General features: G+C 37.9%; 1 protein-coding gene across 1 annotated transcript; it reads left to right on the top strand.

Annotated features, from left to right (window-relative positions):
* The first annotated feature begins 10,812 nt into the window (after positions 1-10,812).
* On the top strand, positions 10,813-11,478 carry LOC132528891 (small ribosomal subunit protein eS6-like). Its single transcript, XM_060165049.1, has one exon. It carries the CDS (start codon positions 10,813-10,815, stop codon positions 11,476-11,478), a length of 666 nt encoding a protein of 221 aa, XP_060021032.1.
* Positions 11,479-13,613: the final 2,135 nt, after the last annotated feature.

Here is a 13,613-nt window from a genome sequence, read left to right on the forward strand (position 1 = left end):
GATGGAAACAACCTAAGTGTCCATCATCGGATGAATGGATAAAGAAGATGTGGCACATATATACAATGGAATATTACTCAGCCATAAAAAGAGACGAAATTGAGCTATTTGTAATGAGGTGGATAGACCTAGAGTCTGTCATACAGAGTGAAGTAAGTCAGAAAGAGAGAGACAAATACCGTATGCTAACACATATATATGGAATTTAAAAAAAAAATGTCATGAAAAACCTAGGGGTGAAACAGGAATAAAGACACAGACTTACTAGAGAATGGACTTGAGGTTATGGGGAGGGGGAAGGGTAAACGGTGACAAAGCGATAAAGAGGCATGGACATATATACACTACCAAACGTAAGGTAAATAGCTAGTGGGAAGCAGCCGCATAGCACAGGGAGATCAGCTCGGTGCTTTGTGACCGCCTGGAGGGGTGGGATAGGGAGGGTGGGAGGGAGGGAGACGCAAGCGGGAAGAGATATGGGAATATATGTATGTATATAACTGATTCATTTTGTTGTGAAGCTGAAGCTAACATACCATTGTAAAGCAATTATACTCCAATAAAGATGTTAAAAAAAAAAAAAGCAGCAAGGAAAAAGCAACAAATAACATACAAGGGAATCCCCATAAGGTTAACAGCTGATCGTTCAGCAGAAACTGTGCAAGCCAGAAGGGAGTGGCAGGACATATTTAAAGTGATGAAAGGGAAAGACCTACAACCAAGATTACTCTACTCAGCAAGGATCTCATTCAGATCTGATGGAGAAATTAAAACCGTTAGAGACAAGAAAAAGTTAAGAGAAATCAGCACCACCAAATCAGCTTTACAACAAATGCTAAAGGAACTTTTCTAGGCAGGAAACACAAGAGAAGGAAAAGATCTACAAAAACACACCCAAGAGAGGAACCAAGATGGTGGAGTAGAAGGACGTGTTCTCACTCCCTCTTGTGAGAACACCAGAATCACAAATAGCTGCTGGACAATCACCAACAGGAAGACACTGGAACTCACCAAAAAAGATACCCCAAATCCAAAGACAAAGGAGAAGCCACAATGAGACGGTAGGAGGGGCGCAATCACAATAAAATCAAATCCCATAACTGGTGGGTGGGTGACTCACAGACTGGCGAACACTTATACCACAGAAGTCCACCCACTGGAGTGAAGGTTCTGAGCCCCACTTCAGGGTCCCCAAACTGGGGATCCGGCAAGGAGAGGAGGAATTCCTAGAGAATCAGACTTTGAAGCCTAGTGGGAATTGATTGCAGGACTTCAAAAGGACTGGGGGAAAGACAGACTCCACTCTTGGAGGGCACACACAAAGTAGTCTGTGCATCGGGACCCGGGCGAAGGAGCAGTGACCCCAGGGGAGACGGAACCAGGCCTACCTGCTAGTGTTGGAGGGTCTCCTGCAGAGGCGGGTGGTGGCTCTGTTTCACTGTGGGGATGAGGGCACTGGCAGCAGAGCTTCTGGGAAGTGCTTCTTGGTGTGAGACTTCCCAGAGTCTGTCATTGGCCCCACCAAAGAGCCCAGGTAGGCTCCAGTGTTGGGCTGCCTCAGGCCAAACAACCAACAGGGAGGGAACACAGCCCCACACATCAACAGTCAAGTGGTTTAAAGTTTTACTGAGCTCTGCCCACCAGAGTAACAGTTAGGTCTTCCCACCACCAGTCCCTCCCATCAAGCCTCTTAGATAACCTCATCCACCAGAGGGCAGACAGTAGAAGCAAGAAGAACTACAATCCTGCAGCCTGTGGAACAAAAACCACATTCACAGAAAGATAGACAAGATGAAAAGGCAGCGGGCTAGATATCAGATGAAGGAACAAGATAAAACCCCAGAAAAACAACTAAGTGAAGTGGAGAGAGGCAACCTTCCAGAAAAAGAATTCAGAATAATGATAGTGAAGATGATCCAGGACCTTGGAAAAAGAATGGAGGCAAAGATCAAGAAGATGCAAGAAACGTTTAACAAAGACCTAGAAGAATTAAAGAACAAACAAACAGAGATGAACAATACAATAACTGAAATGAAAACTACACTAGAAGGATCAATAGCAGAATAACTGAAGCAGAAGAACAGATAAGTGACCTGGAAGACAGAATGGTAGAATTCACTGCTGTGGAACAGACTAAAGAAAAAAGAATGAAAAGAAATGAAGACAGCCTAAGAGACCTCTGGGAAAACATTAAATGCAACAACATTCACATTATAGGGGTCCCAGAAGGAGAAGAGAGAGAAAGGACCCGAGAAAACATTTGAAGAGATTATAGTCGAAAACTTCCCTAACATGGGAAAGGAAATAGCCACCCAAGTCCAGGAAGCGCAGAGAGTCCCATACAGGATGAACCCAAGGAGAAACACACCGAGACACATAGTAATCAAATTGGCAAAAATTAAGGACAAATTATTGAAAGCAGCAAGAGAAAAATGACAAATAACATACAAGAGAACTTCCATAAGATTAACAGCTGATTTCTCAGCACAAACTCTACAAGCCAGAATAGAGTGGCAAGATATACTTAAAGTGATGAAAGGAAAGAACCTATAACCAAGATTACTCTACCCGGCAAGGATCTCATTCAGATTTGATGGAGAAATCAAAAGCTATACAGACAAGCAAAAGCTAAGAGAATTCAGCACCACCAAACCAGCTCTACAACAAATGCTAAAGGAACTTCTCTAAGTGGGAAACACAAGAGCAAACGAACACCTATGAAAACAAACCCAAAACAATTAAGAAAATGGTCATAGGAACATACATATCAATAATTACCTTAAACATGAATGGATTAAATGCTCCAACCAAAACACACAGGCTTGCGGAATGGATACAAAAACAAGACCCATATATATGCTGTCTACAAGAGACCCAATTAAGACCTAGGGACACATACAGACTGAAAGTGAGGGGATGGAAAAAGATATTCCATACAAATGGAAATCAAAAGAAAGCTGGAGTAGCTATACTCATATCAGATAAAATAGACTTTAAAATAAAGAATGTTACAAGAGACAAGGAAGGACACTACCTACTGATCAAGGGATCAATTCAAGAAGAAGATATAACAATTATAAATATATATGCACCCAACATAGGAGCACCTCAATACATAAGGCAACAGCTAACAGCTATAAAAGAGGAAATGGACAGTAACACAATAATAGTGGGGGACTTGAACACCTCACTTACACCAATGGACAGAGCATCCAAAATGAAAATAAATAAGGAAACAGAAGCTTTAAATGAAACAATAGACCAGATAGATTTAACTGATATTTATAGGACATTCCATCCAAAACCAGCAGATTACACTTTCTTCTCAAGTGTGCATGGAACATTCTACAGGATAGATCACATCTTGGGTCACAAATCAAGCCTCAGTAAATTTAAGAAAATTGAAATCATATCAAGCATCTTTTCTGACCACAACGCTATGAGATTAGAAATCAATTACAGGGAAAATAACGAAAAAAACACAAACACATGGAGGCTAAACAATACGTTACTAAATAACCAGGAGATCACTGAAGAAATCAAAGAGGAAATCAAGAAATACCTAGAGACAAATGACAATGAAAACACAATGATCCAAAGCCTATGGGTTGCAACAAAAGCAGTTCTAAGGGGGAAGATTATAGCTATACAAGGCTACCTCAAGAAAGAAAAAAAACTCAAGTAAACAATCTAACCTTACACCTAAAGGAACTAGAGAAAGAAGAACAAACAAAACCCAAAGTTAGCAGAAGGAAAGAAATCATAAAGATCAGAGCAGAAATAAATGAAATAGAAACAAAGAAAACAATAGCAAAGATCAATAAAACTAAAAGCTGGTTCTTTGAGAAGATAAACAAAATTGATAAACCATTAGCCAGACTCATCAAGAAAAAGAGCGAGAGGACTCATATCAATAAAATTAGAAATGAAAAAGGAGAAGTTACAACAGACACCATAGAAATACAAAGCATCCTAAGAGACTACTACAAGCAACTCTATGCCAATAAAATGGACAACCTGGAAGACATGGACAAATTCTTAGAAAGGTATAAACTTCCAAGACTGAACCAGGAAGAAACAGAAAACATGAACAGACCAATCACAAGTAATGAAACTGAAACTGTGTTAAAAAAATCTCCCAACAAACAAAAGTCCAGGACCAGATGGCTTCACAGGTGAATTGTATTAAACATTTAGAGAAGAGCTAACACCGATCTTTCTCAAACTCTTCCAAAAAATTGCAGAGGAAGGAACACTCCCAAACTCATTCTATGAGGCCACCATCACCCTGATACCAAAACCAGACAAAGATACTACAAAAAATGAAAATTACAGACCAATATCACTGATGAATATAGATGTAAAAATCCTCAACAAAATACTAGCAAACAGAATCCAACAACACATTAAAAGGATCATATACCACGATCAAGTGGGATTTATCCCAGGGATGCAAGGATTCTTCAATATATGCAAATCAATCAATGTGATACAACATATTAACAAATTGAAGAATAAAAACCATATGATCATCTCAATAGATGCAGAAAAAGCTTTTGACAAAATTCAGCACCATTTATGATAAAAACTCTCCAGAAAGCGGGCATAGAGGGAAACTACCTCAACATAATAAAGGCCATATACGACAAACCCACAGCAAACATCATTCTCAAAGGTGAAAAACTGAAAGCATTTTCTCTAAGATCAGGAATGAGACAAGGATGATCACTCTCATCACTATTATTCAACATAGTTTTGGAAGTCCTAGCCACAGCAATGAGAGAAGAAAAAGAAATAAAAGGAATACAAATTGGAAAAGAAGAAGTAAAACTGTCACTGTTTGCAGATGACATGATACTATATACAGAGAATCCTAAAAATGCCACCAGAAAACTACTAGAGCTAATCAATGAATTTGGTAAAGTAGCAGGATACAAAATTAATGCAGAAATCTCTTGCATTCCTATACACTAATGATGAAAAATCTGAAAGAGTAATTAAGGAAACACTCCCATTTACCACTGCAACAAAAAGAATAAAATACCTAGGAATAAACCTACCTAAGGAGACAAAAGACCTGTATGCAGAAAACTATAAGACACTGATGAAAGAAATTAAAGATGATACCAACAGATGGGAAGATATACCATGTTCTTGGATTGGAAGAATCAATATTGTGGAAATGACTATACTACCCAATTCAATCTACAGATTCAATGCAATCCCTATCAAACTACCAATGGCATTTTTTATGGAACTAGAACAAATCATATTAAAATTTGTATGGACACACAAAAGACCCTGAATAGCCAAAGCAGTTTTGAGGGAAAAAAACAGAGCAGGAGGAATCAGACTCCTTGACTTCAGACTATACTACAAAGCTACAGTAATCAAGACAATATTGTACTGGCACAAACACAGAAACATAGATCAATGGAACAAGATAGAAAGCCCAGAGATAAACCCACGCACCTATGGTCAACTAACCTACGACAAAGGAGGCAAGGATATACAATGGAGAAAAGACAGTCTCTTCAATAAGTGGTGCTGGGAAAACTGGACAGCTACATGTAAAAACATGAAATTAGAACACTCCCTAACACCATACATAGAAATAAACTCAAAATGGGTTCGAGATCTAAATGTAAGACCAGACGCTATAAAACTCTTACAGGAAAACATAGGCAGAACACTCTTTAACATAAATCACAGCAAGATCCTTTATGACCCACCTCCTAGAGAAATGGAAATAAAAACAAAAATAAACAAATGGGACCTAATGAAACTTAAAAGCTTTTGCACAGCAAAGGAAACCATAAACAAGACAAAAAGACAACCCTCAGAATGGGAGAAAATATTTGCAAATGAATCAACGGACAAAGGATTAATCTCCCAAATATATAAAGAGCTCATGAAGCTCAATATTAAAGAAACAAACAACCTAATCCAAAAGTGGACAGAAGACCTAAATAGACATTTCTCCAAAGAAGACATACAGATGGCCAAGAAGCACATGAACAGCAGCTCAACATCACTAATGATTAGAGAAATGCAAATCAGAACTACAATGAGGTATCATCCCACACCGGTTAGAATGGGCATCATCAGAAAATCTACAAACAACAAATGCTGGAGACGGTGCGTTGAAAAGGGAACCCTCCTGCACTGTTGGTGGGAATGTAAATTGATACAGCCACTATGGAGAACACTATGGAGGTTCCTTTAAAAAACTACAAATAGAATTACCATATGATCCAGCAATCCCACTACTGGGCATATACCCAGAGAAAACCATATCAAAAAGACACATGCACCCCAATGTTCATTGCACCACTATTTACAATAGCCAGGTCATGGAAGCAACCTAAATGCCCATCGACAGACGAATGAATAAAGAAGTTGTGGTACATATATACAATGGAATATTACTCAGCCATAAAAAGGAACGAAATTGAGTCATTTGTTGAGACATGGATGGATCCAGAGACTGTCATAAAGAGCAAAGTAAGTCAGACGGAGAAAAACAAATATCGTATATTAACGCATGTATGTGGAACCTAGAAAAATGGTACAGATGAACCGATTTGCAGGGCAGATGTTGAGACACAGATGTAGAGGACAAACGTATGGACACCAAAGGGGGAAAACTGCAGTGGGGTGGGGATGCTGGTGTGCTGAATTGGGCGATTGGGATTGACATGTATACACTGATGTGTATAAAATTGATGACTAATAAGAGCCTGCCATATAAAAAACAAAAAAAAAACAAAAAAAAACAACTAATACTAAAGTTTCTTTGGGTTATTTGTATGGAAATATGTTAATATAAATGTTTCAGACATTACATGAAATTTCTAAAAATCTTATGTTCTAGTATAATGCTGTAAGTCATAATTCTAGCTACTACTTTAAAATGCATATCTCAGAAATAACTAAATTTCCTTGTCAATTGCATTATTATGAACTTTCATCAAATCTTTAACCAGGGTCATTTTTAAGTCTTTTATCATTTACAGACAGTTCTGGGTGTACTCTGATACTTTTGCAAATATGTTCCTATAGAAGGGTTTCATCCTCAAGTAATTCACGGAAAAGACTCTGACAAGTACAAGTTTCTGGTTACTGACTATACTGCTGAACTGAATGAATAAGCATTTTCAGAACTCTAACGGAAAACTGATGAATTCATAAAAGTGCTAACAAAAGATCAAGATGAAAAAAAATTAATTACATGAGACTGAGTGAACTGATGAGGATGATTATAATTTTTGTGACTTTCTGTTTCAATAAAAAAAAAATCCCACAAGAACTAAGAGGCAAAAAATATACCAATCAATTTTCACTGCAAAGTAAAGGAGCTGTTTCAGTGGAGGGTTACTGGACTGAATGTCAATATTATGATATAGTATGAGTGTGTTTCATGTTTGGTAATTGCAATCATTGTTGGTTTTGTTGTGGTCATCCATTTACAATGCTTGGTGTCAGTTATCTCTTGTACAAATAAAATACAGTGTGTGTGTGAAAAAAAAAGAAAATGTGATTGACATTAAACTTATAGGCTTTAATTTGGGTTTTTCAGGATTATTTATTGGGTGTTAGAATTTTGATTTCAAGATGAAATAATTGAGGGATGCACATTTTGTACCTGTGATTTTAAACTGATAACTAAGATAAGAGAAGTTGTTTGTATACAATATTTAGTTAAATATTTGATACTTTAATACTCTAGAAATTTAGACTTCTTACGTTTATAAGCAGTGGTTAAAGAAGTGGTTAAGAAGTTGCTGCTTATTAGATTTGTAAATCTTTCTTGTTAAGTGTTTGAAATGCTTGAGGGATTTCGATGTGTTAAAATTTGTAATTGTAATTTAAAATGTCTAAGGAAATTGAATTAATCAGGTTTATAAATGGTGCCAAATGTATAGGGGAAATTAATCTGTGAAACTCACAACTCAACTGAGCATTGATCAAAGAACAAGGAAGAACTGCATGTTTTTTAACAAAAATATTAGATTTATATGTGCATTTATTAAATAGAATTTCTCTTTGAAGGTTTAAGAGCTAATTTAAATTGTAATTTTAATAAATTGAATGCAAATTAAAAAACAACCAAAACAAATCGAAAACAATTAAGAAAATGGTAATAGGAAAATACATATCGATAATTACCTTAAATGTAAATGGATTAAATGCTCCAGCCAAAAGACACAGACTGGCTGAATGGATACAAAAACAAGACCCATATATATGCTGTCTACAAGAGACCCACTTCAGATCTAGGGACACATACAGACTGAAAGTGAGGGGATGGAAAAAGGTATTCCATGCAAATGGAAATCAAAAGAAAGCTGGAGTAGCAATTCTCATATCAGACAAAATAGACTATAAAATAAAGACTATTACAAGAGACAAAGAAGGAACTACATAATGATCAAGGGATCAATCCAAGAAGAAGGTATAACAATTGTAAATATATATGCACCCAACCTGGAAGCACCTCAATACATAAGGCAAATGCTAACAACCATAAAAGGGGAAATCAACAGTAACACAACAAAGGGACTTTAGCACCCCACTTTCACCAATGGACAGATCATCCAAAATGAAAATAAATAAGGAAACACAAGCTTTAGATGACACATTAAACAAGATGGACTTCACTGATATTTATAGGACATTCCATCCAAAAAAACCAGAATACACTTTCTTCTCAAGTGTTCATGGAATATTCTCCAGGATAGACCATATCCTGGGTCACAAATCAAGCCTTGGTAAATTTAAGAAAACTGAAATTGTATCAAGTATCTTTTCTGACCACACACTATGAGACTAGATATCAATTAGAGGAAAGAGAACTGTGAAAAACCAAACACATGGAAGCTAAACAATGCACTACTAAACAACCAAGAGATCACTGAAGAAATCAGAAAATACCTAGAAACAAGTGACAATGAAAACACAATAACCCAAAACCTATGGGATGCAGCAAAAGCAGTTCTAAGAGGGAAGTTTATAGCAATACAACCCTACTTCAAGAAATAAGAAAAATCTCAAATAAACAACCTAACCTTACACCTAAAGCAATTAGAGAAAAAGAAGAAAAAAACCCCCCAAAGTTAGCAGAAGGAAAGAAATCATAAAGATCAGATCAGAAATAAATGAAAAAGAAATGAAGGAAACGATAGCAAAGATCAGTAAAACTAAAGGCTGGTTCTCTGAGAAGATAAACAAAATTGATAAACCATTAGCCAGACTCATCAAGAAAAAAAGGGAGATGACTCAAATCAACAGAATTAGAAATGAAAAAGAAGTAACAACTGACAGTGCAGAAATACAAAGGATCATGAGAGATTACTACAAGCAACTATATGCAAATAAAATGGACAGTCTGGAAGAAATGGACAAATTCTTAGAAAAGCACAACCTTCTGATACTGAACCAGAAATATATATATATATATATATTTTTTTTTTTTTATTTTATTTTTTGCTGTACATGGGCCTCTCACTGTTGTGGCCTCTCCTGTTGTGGAGCACAGGCTCCCGACGTGCAGGCTCAGCAGCCATGGCTCATGGGCCCAGCCGCTCAGCGGCATGTGGGATCTTCCCGGACTGGGGCACGAACCTGTGTCCCCTGCATTGGCAGGCAGACTCTCAACCACTGCACCACCAGGGAAGCCCAGGAAGAAATATAAAATATGAACAGACCAATCACAAGTAATAAAACTGAAACTGTGATTAAAAATCTTCCAACAAACAAAAGCCCAGGACCAGATGGCTTCACAGGTGAATTCTATCAAACATTTAGAGAAGAGCTAACACCTATCCTTCTCAAACTCTTCCAAAATATAGCAGAGGGAGGAACACTCCCAAACTCATTCTACGAGGCCACCATCACCCTGATACCAAAACCAGACAAGGATGTCACAAAGAGAGAAAACTACAGGCCAATATCACTGATGAACATAGAGGCAAAGCTCCTCAACAAAATACTAGCAAACAGAATCCAATAGCACATTAAAAGAATCATACACAATGCTCAAGTGGGGTTTATCCCAAGAATGCAAGGATTCGTCAATATACGCAAATCAATCAATGTAATACACCATATTAACAAACTGAAGGATAAAAACCATACGATCATCTTAATAGATGCAGAAAAAGCTTTCAACAAAATTCAACACCGATTTATGATAAAAACTCTCCAGAAAGTAGGCATAGAGGGAACCTACCTCAACATAATAAAGGCCATATATGACAAACCCACAGCCAACACCATTCTCAATGGTGAAAAACTGAAACCATTTCCTCTAACATCAGGAACAAGACAAAGCTGCCCACTCTCACCACTGTTATTCAACATAGTTTTGTAAGTCCTAGCCACGACAATCACAGAAGAAAAAGAAATAAAAGGAATACAAATTGGAAAAGAAATAAAACTGCCACTGTTTGCAGATGACATGACACTATGATACTAGTTACTAGTTACTATGATACTATGATACTAGATGACATGATACTATGCATAGGAGATCCTAAAGATGTGGGAAACCAATCTGATACTTATTTTTCTGAAACCAATCTGATACCTGTTTTCTATCATAGCTGGAACTGGAAGCTGTATCCATTAAGTTTTTGCTCTGCTGCAGGACCCTAGGAATCTAAGTCCCTAGGGGAGGAAGGGCTAGGAGGACAAGAGGAGGAAGAAGCCTCTAATGTTTAGGCTCCAAAATTCCCATACATTGTTCCCATAAGAGCAACAATCAGGGGGTCTCTTTTTCGTGGCGCCTCGGTGGCAGTCGGCCGCTTCAGAATGAAGCTGAACATCTCTTTCCTGGCCACTGGCTGCCAGAAACTCATTGAAGTGGACGATGAACGAAAACTTCGTACCTTTTATGAGAAGTGTATGGCCACAGAAGTTGCTGCTGATGTTCTGGGTGAAGAACGGAAGGGTTATGTGGTCCGAATCAGTGGTGGGAATGACAAACAGGGTTTCCCCATGAAGCAGGGTGTCCTGACCCATGGCCAAGTCCGCCTGCTACTGAGCAAGGGGCATTCCTGTTACAGACCAAGGAGGACTGGAGAAAGAAAGCACAAATCTGTATGGTGTTGCATTGTGGATGCCAATCTGAGCATTCTCAATTTGGTCACTGTAAAAAAAGGGGAGAAAGATATTCCTGGACTCACTGATACTACTGTGCCTCGTCGCCTGGGGCCCAAAAAAGCTAGCAGAATCCACAAACTTTTCAATCTCTCTAAAGAAAATGATGTCCACCAGTGTGTTTTGAGAAAGCCCCTAAACAAAGAAGGTAAGAAACCTAGGACCAAAGCACCCAAGATTCAGCGTCTTGTTACTCCACGTGTTCTGCAACACAAACTTTGGCATATTGCTTTGAAGAAACAGCGTACTAAGAAAAATAACGAAGAGGCTTCAGAATATGCTAACCTTTTGGCCAAGAGAATGCAGAAGGCCAAATAGAAAGGCCAGGAACAGAATGCCAAGAGACAGAGGCTGTCCTCTCTGAGAGCTTCTCATTCTGAGTCCAGTCAAAAATGAGATATTCTAAGAGTAACAAATAAATAAGATCAGACATCACACACACACACACAAAAAGAGCAACAATCAGGTTCTAGAAAAAGTTTCAATTTGCATGTGAATACCACTTTAGCATAAAAAGTCAAGAAAATATTATCTATTTCAAATGGGAGGATGGTTTGTTGATGGATAATATGAAGGAGGTAGAGAGTACCTTAAGCTTACTTTGACATATGACTACTAAACACCTGTTTTTCAACAGTATTGTAGGCTGGAAGTTGAAGTGAAATTTCAATTGATTAAAGAAAATGAAGCGGGGGCTTCCCTGGTGGCGCAGTGGTTGAGAATCCGCCTGCTGATGCAGGGGACGCGGGTTCGTGCCCCGGTCCGGGAAGATCCCACATGCCGTGGAGCAGCTGAACCCGTGAGCCATGGCCGCTGAGCCTGTGCTTCCGGAGCCTGTGCTCCGCAATGGGAGAGGCCACAACAGTGAGACGCCCGCGTACTGCAAAAAAAAAAAGAAAATGAAGCAATGTGGTCTTTCTTGCCCATAGAGTTTGGGGAGTATGTTTCAAATTTTCTAAAGAAACTCTCATAAAGATAAATAGTCAAGTGAGTTTCTTTGCTGTGGCAATTCCCCCTCACGAGATACTTACTTCTAATCATTAGAAAATTAAAGAAAATGGAGGTAGAGAAAAGCTAACACCTATCCTTCTCAAACCTATCCTTCTCAAAAAAAAGAAGTAAAGCTGTCACTGTTAGCAGATGACATGATACTATATATAGAGAATCCTAAAGATGCTACCAGAAAACTACTAGAGCTAAGCAATGAATTTGGTAAAGTAGCAGGATACAAAATTAATGCACAGAAATCTCAGGCATTCATATACATTAATGATGAAAAATCTAAAAGTGAAATCAAGAAAACACTCCCATTTACCACTGCAACAAAAAGAATAAAATATCTAGGATTAAACCTACCTAAGGAGACAAAAGACCTGCATGCAGAAAATTATAAGACACTGATGAAAGAAATTAAAGATGATACAAATAGATAGAGAGATATACCATGTTCTTGGATTGGAAGAATCAACATTGTGAAAATGACTCTACTACCCAAAGAAATCTACAGATTCAATGCAATCCCTATCAAACTACCAATGGCATTTTTCACAAAACTAGAACAAAAAATTTCACAATTTGTATGGAAACAAAAATGACCCCAAAGTGTCAAAGCAATCTTGAGAGAAAAAAACGGAGCTGGAGGAATCAGGCTCCCTGACTTCAGACTATACTACAAAGCTACAGTAATCAAGACAGTATGGTACCGGCACAAACAAAGAAATATAGATCAATGGAACAGGACAGAAAGCCCAGAGATAAACCCACACACATATGGTCACCTTATCTTTGATAAAGGAGGCAGGAATGTACAGTGGAGAAAGGACAGCCTCTTCAATAAGTGGTGCTGGGAAAACTGGACAGGTACATGTAAAAGTATGAGATTAGAACATTCCCTAACACCATACACAAAAATAAGCTCAAAATGGATTAAAGACCTAAATATAAGGCCAGAAACTATCAAACTCTTAGAGGAAAACATAGGCAGGACACTCTATGACATAAATCACAGCAAGATCCTTTTTGACCCACCTCCTAGACAAATGGAAATAAAAACAAAAATAAACAAATGGGACCTAATGAAACTTAAAAGCTTTTGCACAGCAAAGGAAACCATAAACAAGACAAAAAGACAACCCTCAGAATGGGAGAAAATATTTGCAAATGAAGCAACTGACAAAGGATTCATCTCCAAAATTTACAAGCAGCTCATGCAGCTCAATAACAAAGAAACAAACAACCCAATCCAAAAATGGGCAGAAGACCTAAATAGACATTTCTCCAGAGAAGATATACAGACTGCCAACAAACACATGAAAGAATGCTCAACATCATTAATCATTAGAGAAATGCAAATCAAAACTACAATATCATCTCACACCAGTCAGAATGGCCATCATCAAAAAATCTACAAACAATAAATGCTGGAGAGGGTGTGGAGAAAAGGGAACACTCTT

This window comes from Lagenorhynchus albirostris, chromosome 11 (genome assembly GCF_949774975.1).
Source record: "Lagenorhynchus albirostris chromosome 11, mLagAlb1.1, whole genome shotgun sequence".
In the NCBI taxonomy this organism is placed as follows: domain Eukaryota; kingdom Metazoa; phylum Chordata; class Mammalia; order Artiodactyla; family Delphinidae; genus Lagenorhynchus; species Lagenorhynchus albirostris.